Genomic DNA, 21,517 nt, shown 5'->3' with positions numbered 1-21,517 from the left:
AGGATTTGAAGGATGAATAGGAGTTTGCCAAATAAAGGGTTGGGAATGAGCACTACAGGCAGAAATAGTAGCGTGTGCAAAGGCACAGGGCGTTTGACATTATACCTGCCAATTAAGCCCATTTCCGTATTCCTATTTATTTTTTCTCTGTTATTAATGATAGCTCTTAAAATAACAATTTAACTAGTATTTAATTAATCTAACAGTTACAAAAGATCAACAGATTGAGGTATGTCAACAATAATTTTCCTGACATAACGGCAAATAATTTTTCACTTGGATCAAAATAAGTACATTTTATCTGATGATAAAGTATTCCACATTTTAAAAATAATTGAGTTAAAATATTTTGGCATTTTAAAAAGAAATTGATACAGAGGTGAGGGTGCAGGAACAGTTGTGTCAGGGCAATGTTTGTCTTTTCAGTGCTGAAGTTAAACAAAGCCCAGTTAGAACTGACTTGGTTCCTATTCTGAGGTCCATAAACCCACATTGAGAGTTCACTGTGGTCTGGCCAAATTAGCCTTAAAGTATGTCACCTTCTATTAAGCTGTTCCTATCATGATTCTTACTTTGGACCTGTGAAGCTAGATTGTTCTTTTCTTAAAATGGCTTTAGAACCATAAGAAATCCTTAGGATTAGAGAGATTTTCACAATTATCTTTTTTTTTTTTTTGTCTCCTTTAGAGACATCAGAGCCCATTAAAAGTTTTCCAGAGAAGATTTTTGAGAAACCTGAAAATTCTTTAATTCAGGAAATAAACATATTTAGTTTTGATACATCTGAGAGTGTAAATTCCCATGTCCACTGCCCACCTTGTCCTTCCACAGAGCTGAGTATCTTATAAGATAAAAGTCATCTCTTTCCAACCCCAAAAATGACAGTAGAGTCCATGATTCTTTGAATACTGCCTAAATTAAGATTGCCATGTTTTCTCAAAGGATTCATCTCTACAAAGACAATTGGATTATTTAATCTTCCGATATCTTTTTTTTTTTTTTTTGGCCAACTTTGGTTTTTACTTACTTTCTAATTAGCTAGTATCTAGGCATGACTAAAATATGCACTAAACCTCACAGCAACACCTCTCTTTTGTCTAAATAACTCTGACTTACTATTTATATCTCAGCTCAAAAGACTTTTCTTAGGAATGTCTTCTCTGGCCTCTTTAACCAGATCAGATTCTCCATATTTTATGTTTTCAGAGTACCATGTATCTATGTTTTATAGCTTGTATAATGATTATCAATTTACATATATATGATGATTTGAGTAATATGCACCTCCACCACTGTACTCTGCGTCCCATGAGGGTCGGCCTCTATGTGCTTAAATTCACAATTGGATTTTGCTCCTCGCAGAGTGAATATGAAGTTGCTCAGCTCATGCGTGGGTTCATTTTGAAAATGATTTTACTGCAGTCATGTAGAAGCACATCAAAGAAGTCTGAAGGCAACATGTGCTTGGCTCTGCAAGGACAAAGGTTGGCTGAATTCTGGTGCAGCCTCACTGCAGCCTCTGAACATATCAAAGTGTGTTGCTGCTTCACCACAGTGAACCCCTCAGGACGGAGCCAGCCAACCTTTACTCCCCACTTAGGAGCTGACCATTCTGTTTTCTTGATATCTTTGCACTTCAAAAACTGTAAAACTGTTAAAGGAGTTGGTGCTTTGCCATCTATTTTAAAGATGCCTGCACACTTTTAATTAAAAAAATACACGTTAACACATTTAAAATTATAGTATATTTATAACACAATGCTAAATAATTGTGTTTTTAAACCTTTGTCTAAACATGTGTTTGCAATTATTAAATAAGGGTACAGAAAGGAAAATCAAGCCTCAAAGAAAGGTCACTTTAACAACCAGATTTTTGAAAGATGGGATAAATTGTGCAGACTTTGTAGAGCCCTTTCAAATATTACTACAGTTCTCTATTTTTTTTGTATTTTTTACAGCTCTATTGCAATATAATAGACAATTAGTTGCTTATATTTACAGTGTAAAATTCAGTGAGTTTTTTTCAATTACAGTTGCCATACAACAATATAGTAGTTGCAGTTGTACAGCATAGTGATTAGAGATCTGTATAACTCACAGTGATCACCCCCACTAAATCTAGTTCCCCTCTGCCGCTTACATATTTATTATAATATTATTGACTATATTCCTTATGTTATACTTTATATCTCCATGACTATTTTGTAACTATCCATTTGTACTTTTTAATCCTTTTGCCCTTTTTCACTAACCCCCCAATCCCTCTCCCATCTAGTAGCCCTCAAAATTTTCTCCATTATCTGAGTTTGTTTCCATTTTTGTTGTTTATTTTGTTCTTTAGATTCCACATATATGTGAAATCCTGTAGTATTTGTCTTTCTCTATCTGACTTATTTCTTTCAGTGCAGTACTCTCTAGGTCCATCATGGCGATATCTTTTTCCATCGCTTTACTTTTAGTCTGTGTGTGTCTTTTAATCTGAAGTGAGTCTCTTGTAGGCAGCATTATGTAAGGGTCTTGTTTTCTTTTCAATTGAGCCACTCTATCTTTTGACTGGAGCACTTAATTTTTTTTTCATTTGAGGTACTTGTTGATATGTAGTTATTACCATTCTTTATTCATGTTTTTGATACATGAAGTCCCTCCAACATTTCCTGTAATACTGGCTTGGTGGTGATCATGAGTTTTCATCACTTTGAATATTTTATGCCAAGCCTTTCTGTCCTGCAAAGTTTCTTTTGAGAAGTCAGCTGCCAGTCTTATAGGAGCTCCCTTGTAAGTAACTAACTGCTTTTCTCTTGATGCTTTTAAGATTCTCTCTTTATATTTATTTAACCTTTGGCATTTTAATTATGATGTGTCTTGGTGTGGGGCTCTTTGGGTTCATCTTTTTGGGGACTCTGAGCTTCCTGAGGTTATATGTCTATTTCCTTCACCAGCTTAGGGAAGTTTCCATCATTATTCTTTCAAATAAGTTTTCAACTTCTTCCTCCTCTCTTCCTCCAGGCATCCATAAAATACGAATATCTGATGTTATCGTATAGGCTCCTTATCTTCATGATTTTGGATTCTTTTTTCTTGTTGCTGTTCTGATTGGGTCTCCTCTTTTACCCCATCCTCTATATCGGTGACTCAATCCTCTACTTTTTCTACTCTGTTGATTCCCTCTAATATACTCTTCATCTCAAATATTGTATTCCTCATTTTTTACTGGTTCCATCTCCATTTTTATCTTTTTATCTCTTTGTTAAAGTTCTCACTGAGTTCATCTACTCCCCCTAAGTTCATTGAGCATCCTTATAACCAGTGTTTTAAACTCTGCATCTGGTGGATTGCTTGACTCCATATTTCCTGGAGCTCTTTTCTGTTCTTTTATATGGGATATGCTTCTTTTTCTCTCTATTTTGGCTACCTTTCTCTGTTTCTATGTATTAGGCAAAGCTCTGAAGTCTCCCAGTCTTATTAGCGTGGCTTTGTGTAGTAGGTATCCAGTGGCACAGCCCTGAGAGGGGTCCAACTGCAGGCCAAGTTTAGCCCCAGCCTGTACCCCTCCAGGACCACTTGGTAAGATTCAGCAAACAATTCACAAATGCTGTACTTATAGTTGCCTCAAGAGGCCACGCCAGTATCTGAGGCCAAGTGTCACCAGCGTGGGGCTTAGAGCTGCTCAGCAAGGGGCACAGAGCACACCAAGGACATCACTAGATGTGGCTTGGGTAGGGCTGTAAGTTGGGAGGGGCGGGATTTCAGGAAATCCTCTGGGCTGAGTGACCTCTGTCATATAGTTTGATGACATCTCAGGTATGGCAGTGACTGCATCTGCATGCTGTGAGTGGGGAGGAACAATGGATGCCACCAGCATTTCTACCGGGAAAAAGCCTCACCTCTGGCCCCCTCGCTCCAGTGCCTGACAACCTAGTGTCCTCCTGTATGTCCTTGGTGGCCCCCAAGCAGCCGACCTGGTGCTGGTGCTCAGAGCTAGCGAGTCTGTCACTGCGAAAGTCTGATTCCCTTTTAAGAGGAATGTCTACACCTGCTGGCAGGAACTGCCATAGCTGCTGTCTCACTCAGCCTCATGGGTCCCAGCAGCCTCACATCTTTGCCTCTTCTACCATTGCAGGGTGATTTCTTATTTCTCTCCCTAGTTGTAAGGCTTCTGTTCATCCAGACCCCAGGAGACTCTGCTTGCCCTTTGCTCCGTGATTCTGTCACAACTCTGGTGTGGTCACAAGAGGAGATGTACAAAGCGTCTGTCATCTATGCCGTCTTGCCCAGTCCCTCACACCTGAGATTACAGTTCTCTTTTTATTTTGTCAAAGACAGTAGTTGAAATAATTTGGAATTGGGAAAAATCTTTTGATATTAGTTCTAACTAGAACTATAGTGGTATAATAGTATAGTTTGGATTTGAATCTTTTTTAACTTGAACATTGGAAAAAGAAGAGTAAAAATACAAATGAATTTGCCCATATACTTGATAAATGCTTGTGATTTTGTTAAGCCTGACTTGGACTGAGCATAAATATTTTGTTAGATGATTTTAGAACTCAGCTACTTATTAACCAAGTGGCCTTGGCAAGATTCTTGACCTTAGCTATAAAATGGGGCTATCGCACATGATAGTTTTGAGAATTAACGAGATATGTGTATTGTGCCTGGTACAGGACAGGGCCTAGCAAATAGTAGGCTCTCAGTGCTGGTTATCTCTGCTGCCCTCCATGTCCACCCTCCCCTCCCACCACATGCACATAACGCTAACCTTGTTTCTGTTGGCTCATTCTGTGATTCTGTTTTTCTTCTCTTAGTTGACCTGCTAGATAGAAAAAGAAGTATTTTCACTATATTTGCCAAGCACTTCTAGTTGCTTGTACTACATCAACGAACCCAAGTTACAAAACCCCTACCCTTATGCATCTTATATTCTAAGGAGCATATGGAACATGGAGATTATTCATAAACTTTTTCTTGTTACACTTATTTCATGGTTGCATTTTTTTTGTGTGTGATTTGGGTGAATCATAATTATTGACAGTGGGAATTATTTTTTAATTAAGGTTCTATAATATCAATAGTGCAGGGTTTTTCTCTCTCCCTCATCTTTTCCCTCTGGCTGAATCCCTCCTTGTCTTTCTTTCTCTCCCATCTTTTCCACCCTCCTCTCCCCTACCTTTCTTTTTGTGTGTGTATTTGAACTATAAAAAATTTTTACTCATGCTGTTTTTTTCTTCCTTAGCTTGATTCACATTCCAGCTAAATTCAGCCTCCTTTATGTGACGCATGTTTTGCACCTCCTCAAGGATGATAGAAGGGTTTTTTGGTGGTGATAGGCCTCAGAATGCATCCTTCCATCATTAGGTACCTGATTGAATTACACATCTCTCTTTCTTGTTAGATCGTTGGCTGTGATCACCAGTTGGGAAGCACTGTCAAGGAAGATAACTGTGGAGTCTGCAACGGAGATGGGTCCACCTGCAGGCTGGTCCGAGGGCAATATAAATCCCAGCTCTCTGCAACCAAACGTAAGACACTATAGATATGGGGCAATCTTTGGGCTTTTTGACTTGTTATCTGCCCGCCGGCTTAGATCCCCTCAGCAACTAAGGAATATCACCTCCACAAAAGTAGAGACAAATCTGAAAATACTGTGGAAAGTTTCATGTCTCTTCTCTGTGGATTAGTTCAAGTGAGACAAATCAGGTCACCTATTGCAAACCCAAGGAGGAAACCTTTCCTTTTGAGACACATTAAGAGTAAGCCAGATGTGAATCTAGGTACACTCTATGTGCAAGCTTGAGCTTGTTGCCCACCATGAGGACAGATTGCATCACAGTCCCTACCTGATACGTAGTCAGATGTGCCTGGTGGAATATAGCAGGGAAAATAGGTGGATCAGAACAAATTCACTCCTTCTACAGTGAAGTCACGTGATCTTTTTTCAAAATTAACATTGGGTAGTAATTATGTAAAGCCATTCATTGACTTTTGTGTCCTAATATCTCTACACCAACACAATACATGTATTCTTACATTGCATGTATGTGCTGGAAACTTTACATAATCATCTCATTTAATCCTTATAGCAACCTTATAGGAAGGTACTGTTTATCCCCATGTTACGAATGAGGTATCTGAGGCTTAAACATGTTATGTGACTTGCTCAGAGTCACACAGCTATAAAGAAGCAAAACCCAGATTTAAAGCCAGAATCTGATCCCAGAGCCTAAGCACTTATTTGTTCTTCTAGACTATCTCACAGCCCTGCTGACTATTTCCATGGTCAGCTGGATCAAGGCAAGGTACCTCAGATATCTGCCAAGGTACATCCTGCTAGGGTAGATGGTCTCATCATACCTCACCCAACCATGGAGTGACACATCAATCTAGTTCATTTTACAATACACTGTTCTCTGTGGCAATTGCTGTTCTAGGTGCTGCAGCACATATAGAAATAAAACAGCTCTGTACTCAAGGACATATGCATTTTTAGAATAATTTGACCTTGTTTGGCATATTGTCTCCAGATTTTGCCATTCTCCAGAATCCTTTAATAGATTCTTGATTGAATATCTCCTTGTACATGTCTCCCTGCCTTGGGAAATGGGAATGAATGTCTTAACTGAATGTGTTTTTGTTCTCTTTACTTGTTGACTAGCTGGAGGAAAACAGTTGACATATGAGGGGTTTGTGGCTTTAAATGGACTTGTAGATCAAGAAGAAAGACAGTGTGCACTGGAGAACTATTCCAGGAAGTCAGGAAAAGGCAGCTTGCCAAAAGGACTAGGCTCTAGGGAAGAAGAAATGGCAGGGGAAAAGGCTAGGGACTTTTAAATGCATGAAACATTGGAGGTGCCAGCTTAGGGAACTCTCCACATTCTAACACCCCTGCAGGCAGTGAAAAATGTGATTGTGGAAAAAAAAAACTGGCAGAGAGAATGGACGATGAGGTAAGTTAGACATTGATATAGTACATTCAGGCAAGTTTTTTTTTTTCCTTTGGTCATGCGTTGGTAGCATTTTCTATAAGATGAAAAATGAAAGAATTTAGACGATAGAAACCAGAGAAAGATAAAAGCATAATTCTTTTGTAAATCTTAAAAAATTATGCTGGGATATTTGAAAAAAAAACCCTCTTAAGGAATACTAGAACAGTTAAAATCTTTTTACTTATTCATGTCACATAATTGAATCAGTGCTCATTATCTAGGAATCTAGAAATTTCTGTTAGACACAAAAATAGATGGCAGGCATGTGTGCAATACCTGCAGTGCAGCACCTTCTGAGGGCATGCTTTTCCTGGTGGGAATCCTTCCTTTATTACCTATATTTATTCCATTATTCCGCCACCTTCCCATCCTCATAGAGGAGCCCAAAATTGCTGCTCAGATCCATATTCCTCTTACCCTCCTGTAGAGGGTTATCAGGGACCTTTGGGGCCTGAGTCACTGAAACAAAGGGGGAAAAGCTCGGAAGGAACAAACTGAAGCAAATTGAGAGCCATAAGTCATCTCCAGGACTGCAAATAGATACTTCAGTGCAAAGCGCTCTATTCAAGACCGACAATGGGTAAATTATATAATACACAACCTGATGATTTTCCATAATGACAAAATGCAATAGATTCATTTACCTTAGCACTGATGACGCCTCATGACAAAATGATTTATATCAATAAAGCTCGGCATATGTGTGCACCTCACCACAATCTATAGCAGATGCTGAATAAACTGCCTCGCTTATATTTTCTCCACCCCAGAAAAACCTTCCACCCAAATTTACAGGCTGTGGGGTGACCCACAGGCAGGGAAGATTAGGCTGCTCTGCAGGGCCCAGTGTACTGGCCAGGTGAGTGGCTCTCCACCCACGAAGGCCTGGAGGAATTCTGCCAGGTTTCTCCTTGTGCTCTGCCAAAAGGACTGCAAGCCAGACACATGCTCTTTCGAACTCCTAGCACTTGGATTCCCCACATTGAACTCATTTTCTTCTGAACTTATATCCAAGTTTTTTTTTTTTCTTATGTTATCAAGCCTTGAGGGAACAAAGAAAAAAAAAAAGGAGAATAGGGAAAGACTATGGTGGAAAGTGCCAGAAGAAAAGGAGAAGTAGGGGGAACTTATCAAATGGTTGCCATTTGCCGGCAAATAAAAAAGAAACCCTCTTTATATTAAAAGACATTATATTTGCCTAATGCAGATACAGACAACAAAAATAAAGCTAGGTGAAGGCACTCTTTCCTTCTTTTTAAAAGAAAAAGCTGTCCACTGATAGCATTCAGTGTTTACGTTTATTTCCTGGTCACTTTGTTTCTACTTTCCCAGTCCAACAAAAAACAATCAGATTTGGTTAATATTAACTTACTTTTGATTCTTGAAATTAAAGACTCATTTTCTCCCAAATTGTATTGGTTTGTACCATATTATGTATTTTCCAGCTATACTCACAATATACTTAGACCTAGAGCCGGCCTGTTTGCTATCAGTTTGTTGTCTACAGCTTTGCAAACCTTTTATATGCTTCTGCGTGTTTTGAAATCATTTGGGTATCCTAAAACTCACTCTCCACCTCTCTTGAGTGTCGAGAGCTGGATAAACTAATTTGTATCAAGATAAAATGAAGCTCCTAATGCCTGGATTTGCTTTTCAGACTGTGGCTTATGCTGATTTATAATAACTATGGGTAAACATATTCCTGGACTGTCATTCTGGCTCAAAGATTTTGAAGTAAAGGATGTTTATAATAAAACACAGGTCTATATATTACAAAGTGAATAATGTATATGAATGTTTTAAAGAAAGCACAAAACTTTAAAAATATTTCTACCTTCCACTTAACTTCAGGTTATACTCACATTTATTCATTCATTTATTCATTCATTCAGTAATAATTCACTCATTCGTTCAACAACAAATATTTCTTGGGTACCTGCCATGTGCTGAAGAACTCTTTTAGGTTCTGTAAACACAACATAGGAATGAGAAAAACAGACAAAAATTCTTTTTTCTCTTTACATTTTTTACATGGGACAGAGAGATAAAGGGACAGAACAAACAACTAAATAAAATGTGTCCGTGTGGGTAACCCACAGGCTCTGGGGTGACCACAGGCAGGGAAGATTAGGCTGATCTGCAGAGCCCAGTGTACTGGCCAGGTGAGTGGCTCTCCACCTGTAAAGGCTTGTGTCAAACCATACGTGTCATATGGTATTAGGAGTCATAAAAAAAAGTAAGGCAGGGAAGGAGAAGAACTGGGGGTAGAAATAGGCTACTAAACAGAGTGTTGGAGGAGAGTTGCAATGTTAAATGGGTTTCTAAGGAAAGATTTACTGAAATAGCATTTGAGCAAGAATCCAAGGGAGGTACAGGCGGTACACCATGCAAAAGTCAGGGGGAAGAGAGTTCCAGACATAGATAACAGAGAGTGCAAAGGCCCTGAGGTAGGTGCATTCTTAACATATTTCTTGAAGAGCAAAGAAGCTAATGTAGGGTGAAGAATGGCACAGATATTACAGAATTTTATAAGGACTTTAGCTTTTAATCACAATGAGATGAGAAGTCACATGAGGATTTTGTGCAGGGAATAGGACTTGATTTGATTTACTTTTTAAAAGGAGCACTCTATCTACTATGCTGAGAATAGATTATAAGGGGTCCAACTGTGAAAATAAGAAAAACAATCAGGAGGCTATTACAGTAAGCCAGGCCAGGGATGAAGATGGCTTAGACCATAGTAATAGCAGCGAAGCGAAAGTGATGAGAAGTGATCCAATTTTGGATATACTGCTCTTTAAAGAATGGTTGTAATTACACTGGGTTGGCCCAAATAATCTAGGATAACATCTTTATTTTAAAGTTAGCTGGTTAGCAATCTTAATTTCATCAGCAACCTTAATTCTCCCTTTCCATATAACACAACATATTCATAGGTTCTGGGGACACCTTTGGGAGGAAAAGTGGGGAAGAATTGTTCTGCCCATCAAAACATGTGCTTATTTCTTCTTTGGCGTAGCATTAGTTCAAGTCTTTTGCCCATTTTTAAAATGGGTTGTTTGGTTTCCTACTGATGAGTTTCGAGAGTTCTTTATATATTCTGGGTACAAGTCCTTTGTCAGATGTGTAATTTGAAAATATTTTATCTCAGTATGTAGCTTTTAGAAAAAATTTTAAATTGCTTAATGTCATCTTTCACAGAGCAAAAGCTTTTAATTTTGATGAAAAGTTTATCACTTTCTTCTTTCATGGATTGTACATTTAATGTTGTGTCAGAGAACTCCTTGCCTAACCCCGGGTCACCGAGTTTTCTCCTGTGTTTTCTTCTAAAAGTTTTACATTTTACCTTTAGATCTATGACATATTTTCAGTTATTTTTGTATTAGGGATAAGGTTTATATCTAGGTTGATCGTTTTATAAGGATGTCCAATTGTTCCAGCCTCATTTCTTGAAAAGATAACCTTTCCACCCTTGAATTACTTTTAAAAATGTCAAAAATTCATTGGCTAATTCTGTGTGGGTCTGTTTCTGGACTCTATTCTGATCACTTTGCTGTACCACATTCTCTTGGTTACTGTAGCTTTAAGGCAAATCTTAAAATCAGATAGTTTGATTTCTTCAACTTTATCTTTCTTTTTGAATGTATTTTGGTTATTCTTTCTAATCCCTTTGCCTTCTCACATAAATTTTACAATCTGTTTTTCCACATATACAAAAAAAATCTTACTGAGATTTTGATTAAAATTACATTAATTCTACAGATGGATTTAGAGGGAATTGATATCTTTAGTATTTTAAGTTGTTCAACCTATGAACACTTCATGTCTCTCCATTTATTTAGGTCTTTGATCTCTTTCATCAGTCTTTATTAGATTTAAGCATGCATACCCTATATGTTTTAGTTAGATTTATACCTCTTTCAAATGGCATCATATTTCAGTTTTTGTATATTGCTAGTTTATTCTTGGCCACGTATTATGTGAATTTGCCAAATTCATCTATTAGTTCCTTCAGTTTTTGGATTTTCTGTGTAAACAATTGTGTTGTTTACAAATCAACGTGGTTTTACTTCTTCCTTTTCAATTTATAATCCATTTATTTTTATGGCCTTACTGCAATGGTAAGGACGTCGAATATAATGTTGAACAGAGTGGTGAGAGTAGATATCCTTACTTTATTTCCATTCTTAAGGAGTAAAACATTCAATTTCTGATATTAGTTGTAGGCTTTTGTTGGTGCTCTTTATCACCTTGAGGAAGTTCTCATCCATTCTTAATTTGCTGAGAGTTATTATCATAAATGGATGTTGATTTTGTCCAATAATATTTCTGCCTCAATTGATATGATCGTGTGGTTTTTCTTAGACTTTTGTAATATATAATATTAATTGATTTTCAAATGAAGAACCAACCGTGCATTCCTAGAGTAAACTCTACTCAGTCATGGTGTATTATTCTTTCTATAGATTACCGAACTTGATTTGCTAGCATTTTGTTTGAGGGTTTTTTTACGTTTATATTCAGAGAGACAGTTGTCTGTTATATCCTTTCTTTATACTGTCTTTAGTTTTGATATCAGTGTAATGTGGGCCTCAGACAACGAGTTGGGCAGTGATTCTTCCTCTTCTGTTTACTGGAAAAGATTATATATAATTGATGTTATTTCTGCTTTAAATTCTTGGTAGCACTCACCAGTAAAATTTTCTGGGCCTTGGAGATTGTGTGTGTGTGTGTGTGTGTGTGTGTGTGTGTGTGTGTGTGTGTGTACTTAATTTTTTTAACGTATGAAATACAGTTATAGTAACTATTTTAATATGTATTCTGTGTTTTGATTTTTCTTTTAATGTGTGCTGTATTTTTTGGTTTTTTTTATTTGCATGCCTGGTAATTTTTGTCCTAACTCCAGACATTGAAAATTTTATCTTGCTGGATACTAGATATTTTTGTATTGCTATAAATATTCTTGACTTTTGTTCTAGAAGAAGTTAAGTTACTTGAAATCAGTTTGATCTTTTGGGGTCTTAAAATTTGGTAGCCAGAACCAAAGCCAAGTTCGGGCTAGTGCTAATTGTGCCCTGCTACTGAGGCAAGACCCTTCTGAGTGCTCGGTGTCCCATGATGTGAAGTTTTCCAACTTGGCTGACAGGATAAGATATTATTTGAGTCCTATATGTGTGGCTGATACTCATCCATATAATTCTTTAATGTGGTTCTTTTCCTGGCCTCAAGGATTTTCTTCACATGCATGTACTGATTGATTAGTATGGGTATGCTGCTGAATATCTAAAAAAAACAAAAAAAAAAAAAAAAAAAACACTCTTAAATCTCCAGAGTGGTCTCTAGAGAGAGCTTTCTCTCTAGTAATCTGTCCTTCAAACTCTAGCCACCTTGATCTCCTTGGACTCTTAGTTTTGTCTCCTCATCTCAGGGAATCCAATGGGCTCTGAGCTCCCACTTCCTGAGTGGAGGCCTGGGAGGTCTTTCAATACAGTTAGCTGGGGCATCATTAAAGCTTACCTACTTTATTTCCTGACTCTCAAAAATCGCTGCCCTTCTTGGCCTGATAGCCTTTGTCTTCAAAGCCATGCTTTCACATTTTTTTTTTCTGAACTTTTGATTGTTTCAGGCAAGAGATTAAGCCTTGGCCCTATTACTCCATCTTGGCAGAAAGCAGAAGTCTTGGTGCTGGGCCCTTAATTCAGTTTTCCTATTATGTAGAACTAGCCAGCTTTCAACACCCACTTCTGATTCCTCATCTCCCTACGACCCTAACAACCATTTGAGTCCCAGAAATTAAATGAGTGTGCTCCACTATTACTTTGGAATTTTCTTTCAAGCTGCTAACACCCATTTTGCAAATTTGATAATGGTTGTTTTGATGTTAGCACCTGTGCAGGCAAAGATGACTAAGGCAGGATTACTGCCTTGATAAGAGGGGCCATAAGGAACCAGTGATTTTGAGATGCATTCTGATTTCGTATATGTTAAAATGTGAAATAAGGTAGAATCAATAAATATGACTTTTTACTCTAGTGACAATAGGACTTCTAACTGATTAGACATAAGGATAAAGTCAATGATTGCTTCACAGTTTTTGTTCCAGGTAACTGTACAGATGAAATTCACTAAATGGGAGAAGGGGCAGCATCTTGTTTAGCCTGTCCAGTATATATCCTCCATTGTGCAATTACTTATAAACTGGTATGTGGGGTGGAGGAGGCAGATTTGAAGAGCTCAAATGCTGAGTTTCACTTTATTTTATTGGATATATTTTAAGAGTAACGAAGTTGGCATGAAGATTAAAAATATAACATAGAAACCTCCTCAAGGTTGGCAGAATATTTTTATATGTAGCTAGCTATATTAACAATGGCTCTTTCATTAAAAAAATAGTAATGATAAGATTAAGTATCAGCCCCAAAGGCTTAGAGCAAAGAGTCTTTAAAAACATAAACTTATCAGCAGGTCTCAAAATAAGATAAACTCACATAGAAGTATAGGAAATCCTGTCTTTTCAAAACTTATCAATATTATCACCTTTCTCTGATAAAGCATGAATCACACAGAAAAAATTCTTCCACATATGCAAGATTAAAAAATGAATCTAAAATGTTCTATAGAAAGATGTGGAATATATATATATATATAGCTGTAGATTTCTTTAATTTTTTTTTGAGGAACTCTTTTAGGTACAATCCCTGAGGATAATTTTCTTGAAAAGGGGATTTGCAACCCATATATGTTAAATGACAGAATTTATGATTCCCATGGAAACTTTGTCCTTTAAATGGAGAAAGAAGTTACCTAATCTCTGAAACAGGTCTTTTAGAATTGATTAATAACCTGGAATTATGTCCTGAAAATTGGCTTCACAGTTCCGTCAGCAAAGCCAGAATATATTAGGGGCAATGCACTTGATCGTAGAGCAGTGGGCCTTCGTAGGAGAGGGCTCCCAGAGGAATGTGCAGCACAGTGGGAGAGGATGCAGCCTCTCCAGCTGAACCCATCGAATTAATCCCTGAGGGACAGGTAATGAAACCAGACTGCTCACACGTTCTCAGATGTCTTAAACACCTCTCTGTGCACAAGACTAGAGTAGGTGCAAAATAGAAGAGTCCCCCAACCCATCCCTAATCACTGAGAATTTATCATCAAATGAAAAAAAATATTAATACATACATAAAGACTGGCTTTTTATCAACATGCAGAAAATAAAATTAATTTTTTTTCTATCTTGCTTTTTTGTCAAATTAAAAGGACCATATACTAAGGTATGTTCTGAGATGTATCAGCTGATGATAACAGGTGATATGTAAGAAAAAGTTTCCCCAAGTGAACACACTGGGGACTCACTGGGTTAAATAGAAGTGGAATAGGTTTCTTTGGTTCGGGGCTCCTAAGAAACTAATTAATATGCTTCGAGAATTTCCATGAACAAGGTATAGTATGTGATATTTCCCCACACATTTTATCTTAGGTCCGTTTTTCAGGGACCATCTTATGGAGCTGGTGCTTTGTTCATCTTGTTCATCACTGAATCTCTGGTACCTAGTATGGAACCTGACACACTCAAAAATATTTGTGGAATAAAGTAATGAGTTTGCCAAGTGCCTAATGAGCTGCCAGTTGTCTGTTAGCCTCTTACAGAGCCATAGAAGAATAGGCTATGACTCTCCTACCTCTGGTTCTATGTGCAGCTGATGGTTTAAGTTTGCATCAGCCCAAGTTGCTCCGTGTTTTTCTTTGCCCAGGCAAGTGCAGAGGGGCATCAGGAGACATTTCATTCTTGCCTGGTCTACTGCCTCCATCCTGCCCGCTTCCCCCAACAACCTTGGAGGTTCCTCCCCACTTTCCTTGGGGAGCATACAAAGGTTACTGCGTCAGCCAAAAGCTAGGTCAGTGCCCCTGTGTGTGGAACGTGAGTCACTTCTCAGCAGAACAAGAGGGAGTCCGCCTGAGCAGTGTGTGGGTCACAGGACTGCCGCTGAGCATTGCGGGGCCAAACAGAAGGCTTCCCTTTTACTTGCACTTTACTTGACCTGTAGATAAACAAAGACTTTCTATTTCTAGAAATCCCATTGTTTTAACTTTTTTGAGTTTCTTTTATAAACTTTAACATCCATGTCTTTATGCAAGACGTTTAAAGCTCTGTGGGTCCAGTCTGAACATTCTTTGTTCCTTCTCTATATTCCCCTTATGTGTTTTGTTCTTATATGCCACAAACTCTTAGCTATCTGAAATTCAGCCTTTCTTTTCTTTTACAATGTATAGCATTAAAAACAATTAGAAGGTGATATTGTAAGGAGAATAATCGGTATTGCAGAGAACTTGATAAATGTAACCTCTTTAGAAAAGGAATTGAGAGCATATGATTCTTCTTTCTCATTCAGCTGGCTATGTGCTAAGGGCCTTGAAGTAAGTGTTAAAAAACATCATAAAAATAGTCTTTCAGTTCCTGTTTTTAAAGAGATTTGGAATAGAGGGAGGAAAATAATATTTACAAAATACTGTGTTGCAGGCTATAGATCTATATATCTAGGTATATCCATACCTATATCTCTTCATGACAATATTATGAGGTAAGTGTTGTTTTCCCTACTTTACAAAAAAATATAAGGATCAGAGAAGTTAAGGAACTTCTGAAATTCATTTATTGAAATTAAAATCTCCCAAAGACAAGATGATATATAATGTTGAAGTTCAGAGAATTTGGCTACCTTTTGAGATTTTTTAAAATTTAAACTAAATTCTTCCGGTGATAGGACGATAATATATAATTTTGGAAAGATATATGTGAAACAGTGAATCCCGAAGAGCTTCTGAATATGCTGGTGAGTTTAAAATACCTGCTTTCCCTTGCCTTCTGGAAGGCCCTCCTGTTCTTTGACTTTGAGCCACTCATTATACTTCTCAGAGGCTTCATTTCTTCATCATAAAATGGTAGATGGTGGCATCCTCCTTGCTTATATTACAAGTTTAGGGTGAAGGAATAAATAAGTGAATCTTTTGAGTGCCATATAAATATAAGATATTGTTGTCACAAATGGAGTCCTAAATAAGGATGTGTTTCAGGTGCATGTAATATACCTTCAATTTTTTTTAATGTAGGTTTTGGGACTGCTTCCAATGAGTTTAGTCTCAATTTTTTTTGTTGTTATGATAATTGCAGTGTGGTTATGCTTTTTTAAAATTTATTTTTATTATGGTGACATTGGTAGGCCCAGTTTTTAAGTACAGTAAAAAGTAATCCATTCTTTTAATGATCTATGATTCAGCTATTTTTTTTTTTTTCGCAAAACAGAGAGGGTATTGGGGAGAAATGTGAATAACCATTTATGGGACACTCATTATACATAGTATTAAATGCAGATAGTGTAAAGGGCATTGAAGAACTGGAAGGCATGATTTCTGCCCTAACAGGCTTAAAAAACATAAATATATATACTTCCCCTATTCTTATCTGTCTTACTCATCCAAGACAGTTATTTTGCTAGAGAGAAATCCAGATTTTATAAAATGAAGTCATCCTTTAAACATTAGAATTTATTTTCTTTTTGTAATTTAACACAATTACCCTAAGCTAGAGAAATTTGGCAATGTAAGAGCAGGATTTAAAATCAGAAATGAAAACTTGCAAATTCATTTTTCCATATATCATATATATATTTAAAGGCCAGATCCCCCCATGAGTTAGCTAGTAACCAGCTTTTTCGGCGTATTTTGATGAAAGTAGAAATCTTGTTTCTCAAAGATTGATGTTCACATTTCAAAGACTTAAAAAAGAATGTCATTTGAGGTGGGAGTATGTAAGTCAGTGCCTTCATAAAAGACCATTAGTAATTTTGTATAAAATTATGTGCTTTTAAGACTTTGCTTTGTTTCTCTTTAGTGGATGACACTGTGGTTGCTATTCCCTATGGAAGTAGACATATTCGCCTTGTCTTAAAAGGACCTGATCACTTGTGTAAGTAAACTTAGCTGTTTTCCTTTGGATATTGGGAATTTTAGTCATTATTATTTATTTTTTTGTTCCCAGAAGAGATTAAAATACAGAAGTACAAATCTTTCCATTCTATAATAATATGATATTTTGAGTGCTTCTGTTTATCTTTTGGTTGCCTGATGAGATGGTAGAAACCTCTGTGGTAATTATCTCTAACCACAGCCATCCTGAAAAATACAAAATTGATGCTCCCCATAGGTTGTTCATGATTTAAGTACATGTTTATGCTTTTGTGATATTATTTCTCATTCTCTCCTTCCTTTCCAATCAATCTCAATATTTTTCTTGCCTAGTCTCTCGTTTTCTTCTTCTTCTTCCTTTTAATAGTCCTTCTCTCTCCTTCCTTCTTTCTTTTATTCCTTCTACTCTCATGTTTTATTACTTCATCAGTGCAGAGGAACATAGAAATACCAAACAAACAGCCGTAACCCTGTGGCATTTAAAGAAAACCATTGAGGCATAATTAAGCATCCCATGTATAAAAGACCTACTGTCTTGTATAAGGTCCTACTGTCTTGAAGATAGCTATTGGGAATCAAGATTACTGGGGAGTGATCATAACCCAAGGATCAAGTAGTAGCATGGCCCCAGTAGAGTCTGTACAAAAACTGATCTTCAGTCATGCCAAGCCAGTAGTACATAGCCACATCTTTTTTATTTTAAATACTATTCAGTGCTGCTTAGATGTAGACCTGTGAATTACAAGCAGAAAATTATGGGCTATGAACCAGGAAGGGGGTAGGAGAGGATATGTTTGTGTTTCCTGCAAAATTCAGCTTCCCTGAAAACTCTCACTTTAGTTGATCCCTTGAGCATTTCAGATCCCCTCCACAGTGATTGTTCCTGGGTTCTTGTAAAGCCATCTATCATCTTCTACTCTTTCTCCCCTCCCACACACATGCCTAAGAAACCAGTTTAGGTCGCAAGTACTATCTTTTGGCAATTGGATTATGACTGAAATCATTCCAGAAAGGCAAACAAGAGAAAACAAATTAGAGCCTGTGAAAGTTCAGATAGCCTACTGTAGTCTTTCTAAAAATAAAAATAAGTACATTTCAATAAAGGAATAAGTAAGATGCAGTTCAAGCAAAGCCAAAGATGCTGATGAGATACTTTATATGGTCCAAGTTCTTTTCTAGCTCTGAATAACTGCCCCCCAAATATAGTGTTCACATGTCAAAGGATGATATATGTGTATCCACTTTTGCCATTCAAATAATTGGTTTTTTCCCTTGAGAACTGGACAGAGGTAACTGTTGGTAATAATAACCCCACTCAAAAAAGTATTTTTCTGAGCCATGACAGGCACTGAAACATCCAAACCAAAACCATTGCCAAGCTGGGGAGTGACTCCTCACTGCAGAGGAAAGAACCCAAAGGAATAGAGATAGAAGAAGAAAATTCATTTTTATGAATATATTAGCCTCACAGATTTCTTAATTATGTGATCACTAAGAAGCTGACCAAACAGCCTTGTTTGGTTTAATCATCCCAAGGATTTGATAGATAAAGCTGCCAATGACATTCATAGATGATGAAAAGCAAAATAGAACCTGCTCTTTTTCCCCAACAGACATACTGTTGATAACATATGTACAACTAAGGAAGCTTTTGTTTTGTTTTGATATTGGGAATATAATTCAAAATGAATGTATGCATAAGTGATGCCCTGTTTCTCTTGCAACCCTTTGCCCTTCACTCCCAGCAGCTGGTCCAACGTGGGACCAACCTCAGATATTAAGGGCCAAACTAGAACAAGAGACTAGGCAGTCTGGCCCAGCCCCAGCTCATCTCTAATCAGAAGTACCTTGAGAAGGACAGGTGGGAAGCCAGGCGATAAATTCAGATGCTCAGGTCAGGCTTACACCTCCAAGATTTTTCCAAAACGAAGTTAACTTATGTGCTGGAGACACTTCCACAAATACATGTAAGGCAGCTAGAAGAATGAAAGGTGGAGGAAGGAGATACAGTGTTGTTGCTGTTCTCTAATGACAGCTGTGGTTCCCCCACTCAAGTTTCCTTGATGTGCCTTGTTTTTCTGTGCGGTCCTCTCTAGGTCAGGGGAGGGAAGCCTGACCTACTCCTGTAAAAGGGCTACAGACTTTATCTGAGGATCATGGGCATTTGATTGGACTCCAACATTTCTGCCTGTTGGTATTTCTTGTAGTAGAGAGCTTGATTTAGACATCTAGAATAATTTAGTTCAGATGGTTTGGGCACTTTAGTACCTCCAGAGATCTTTAAAATGTTATTAGCCCCAGAACTCCAATCTGTAAAATTATAAGAAGGGAGTCATTCTGATTGAATGTAGGGTAGGAGATCAAGAGCTTCACCCAGGTACCCCATCTTTCTTCTAAAGAACTCCTGCCAAAACCAAGAGTTCTTGTGCAAGTTTTGGAAACTTTTGTAATAGCCTATCTACCTTCCTTCATGCAGCAGACAATCATAAATCACCTCTCAATCACATGAGAATTTAACCTGCTCCGAAATACTCATCATAATTACCGTTATCACCAGCATGTTTTGATTTCCTATAACAAAAGATGCTTCATAGTCTTTGTCATTGGCTAAATTCAGATTGGAATTTCCAGGAATTAAGAAATTCTTCTTTCTGTCTTAAGCTTTTATGAAATATATATGTGTGCTGAACGAAGTACCGAAAGGGTTTTTAAAAGAAAGAGAACTAAAAAAGGCTGTTAGTTAGTTCCCTGCCCTTAAGTTACTACACTTTCTTTGTTTTGAGCAATAGCACACATGCTAAAAGTAACCAGAAAGTATAAATAAATACAAGGTAATATGTGAATATAAAGTCACAGGTGCTGAGGGAACTCAGAGATGCACCTTGGATCTCACAGAGCAAAAAGAAAAGTGTAGGATATTCTAGACTGAGGGCCATAAAGACTGAAATCAGCAAGACAGGTTGAGAGATGGTTTAGTCAAAGAAATAGATTTTGGTAAAGTGGGGTTCTCAGATGAACTCACCCAGGGAGTCAAAAAATTTTTTGACAGGGAGCCTTAAGTGTTTGGATAATGAGTATTAAAATAATTTCATTTGCAGCATAAACTCCTATGTGATCCAAAGTGCCTATATGTTTTGTTTCCATTATAATTTTAATTGTGTCAGCCATATAAAGGATGGTACTTCTCCCTTACATAGTTCTAGACGCTGTTGCATGGAATGTACTTGCATTTGGCCTGTTGTAACCCTGGGAACATCTTTCTCTCCTCTTCATGTATTTGATTATGTAGATCTGGAAACCAAAACCCTCCAGGGGGCCAAAGGTGAAAATAGTCTCAACTCCACGGGCACCTTTCTCGTGGACAATTCTAGTGTGAACTTCCAGAAATTTCCGGACAAAGAGATACTGAGAATGGCTGGACCACTCACAGCAGATTTCATCGTCAAGGTAAGCCTATTTAGGTACCTCGTTTTCAAGCCGCCTCCAGATTGATGGTATTTATAATCTCCCGAAGAGAGAGAGATTTTTGGTTTTGACATAGATTCAGAAAGCCTGTTATCCAGGAGATATTTAATTTGAGGGTGCTGAACTACATCTTGGACTTTACAAGAACATATGATATTTTTAAGATCCTAGGAAAATCCTAATCGTGCGTGTGTATATGTATATTTAATTTAATAAAAAGACCCACTCACAAAGCCAACATATCATTAGTTGAGGGAATATGAACGGTTTTTAAACAAGTTAGAATACAGTCATTGACTGGTAGGAGGTGTCCTCAGTCAAAGGGAAAGACAAACTGATGATCCATAGACTTGGCCATGCTTTCTTTCAATTGCTAGTTCTGTTTTCTCTTGGACTGGCAACAAGACTAAGTTGTTTCCTTCTATCAGAGCTTTCCTGCTCTTCAAGGTAATATAAAACACATTGCTGGAAGCAACATACACATTCTGTAGGAAAAATGTACACACTAGAAGAACATTTGGGAATCACAATAAAATAAAACATATTTTTCCCTTCAGTAGGTCAGAAAGACCTGAAGGATTTCAGCTGTAAAGCTGTAAAACTTGTAACATGTCCAGGACTCCGTAAATTTTTCATCATGGGACCTGGAGCCAGAGGACATTTGATTTAAGCTAAAGCTTGATGACCCCATGGCAGCTGGAAGTAAGAATACATATAGGAAAATGTGATAGGCAGTGAGGTTGGATGGAAGAAGGGTTCCAAGGTACTGTTCTTTGTCTCCGTCTGCATGGTAGGTCTTCTTAATCCAGTCCACCTACTGGCCACATGAACATGAGCAAGAAGCTATAAACTATCAGAAATAGCTCACAATAGAAATGATGCTGTAAGTAGTTAAGTAATTTCAGTTAAGCAAATACAGGCATACCTTGGAAATATTGCGGTGTTGGTTCTGGACCACCGCAATAAAATGCATAACACAATAAAATGATTATCGCAATAAAGTGAGTCGTAATCCTTTTGCTAGTGGAGGGTCTTGTCTTCAATTTGTAAAACAAAACAAAACAAAATAGCCTGCAACATCCATGAAGCATAATAAAGCAAAACAC

General features: G+C 37.5%; 1 protein-coding gene across 3 annotated transcripts in view; it reads left to right on the top strand.

The window, feature by feature from the left end:
- The window catches only part of ADAMTSL1 (ADAMTS like 1), a 387,565-nt gene that overhangs the window by 119,100 nt on the left and 246,948 nt on the right, over positions 1-21,517 (top strand). For all 3 annotated transcript variants that reach the window (XM_039870536.1, XM_039870472.1, XM_039870576.1), the window contains exons 5-7: positions 5,393-5,519; positions 16,873-16,947; positions 20,236-20,393. In XM_039870536.1, coding sequence (XP_039726470.1) covers positions 5,393-5,519; positions 16,873-16,947; positions 20,236-20,393 — 360 coding nt within the window. The remainder of the gene's footprint in view (positions 1-5,392; positions 5,520-16,872; positions 16,948-20,235; positions 20,394-21,517) is intronic.

Source organism: Pteropus medius, unplaced genomic scaffold, assembly GCF_902729225.1.
Source record: "Pteropus medius unplaced genomic scaffold, Ma_sr-lr_union100, whole genome shotgun sequence".
Lineage (NCBI taxonomy): Eukaryota > Metazoa > Chordata > Mammalia > Chiroptera > Pteropodidae > Pteropus > Pteropus medius.
This window is presented reverse-complemented; position numbering and strand designations above follow the sequence as displayed.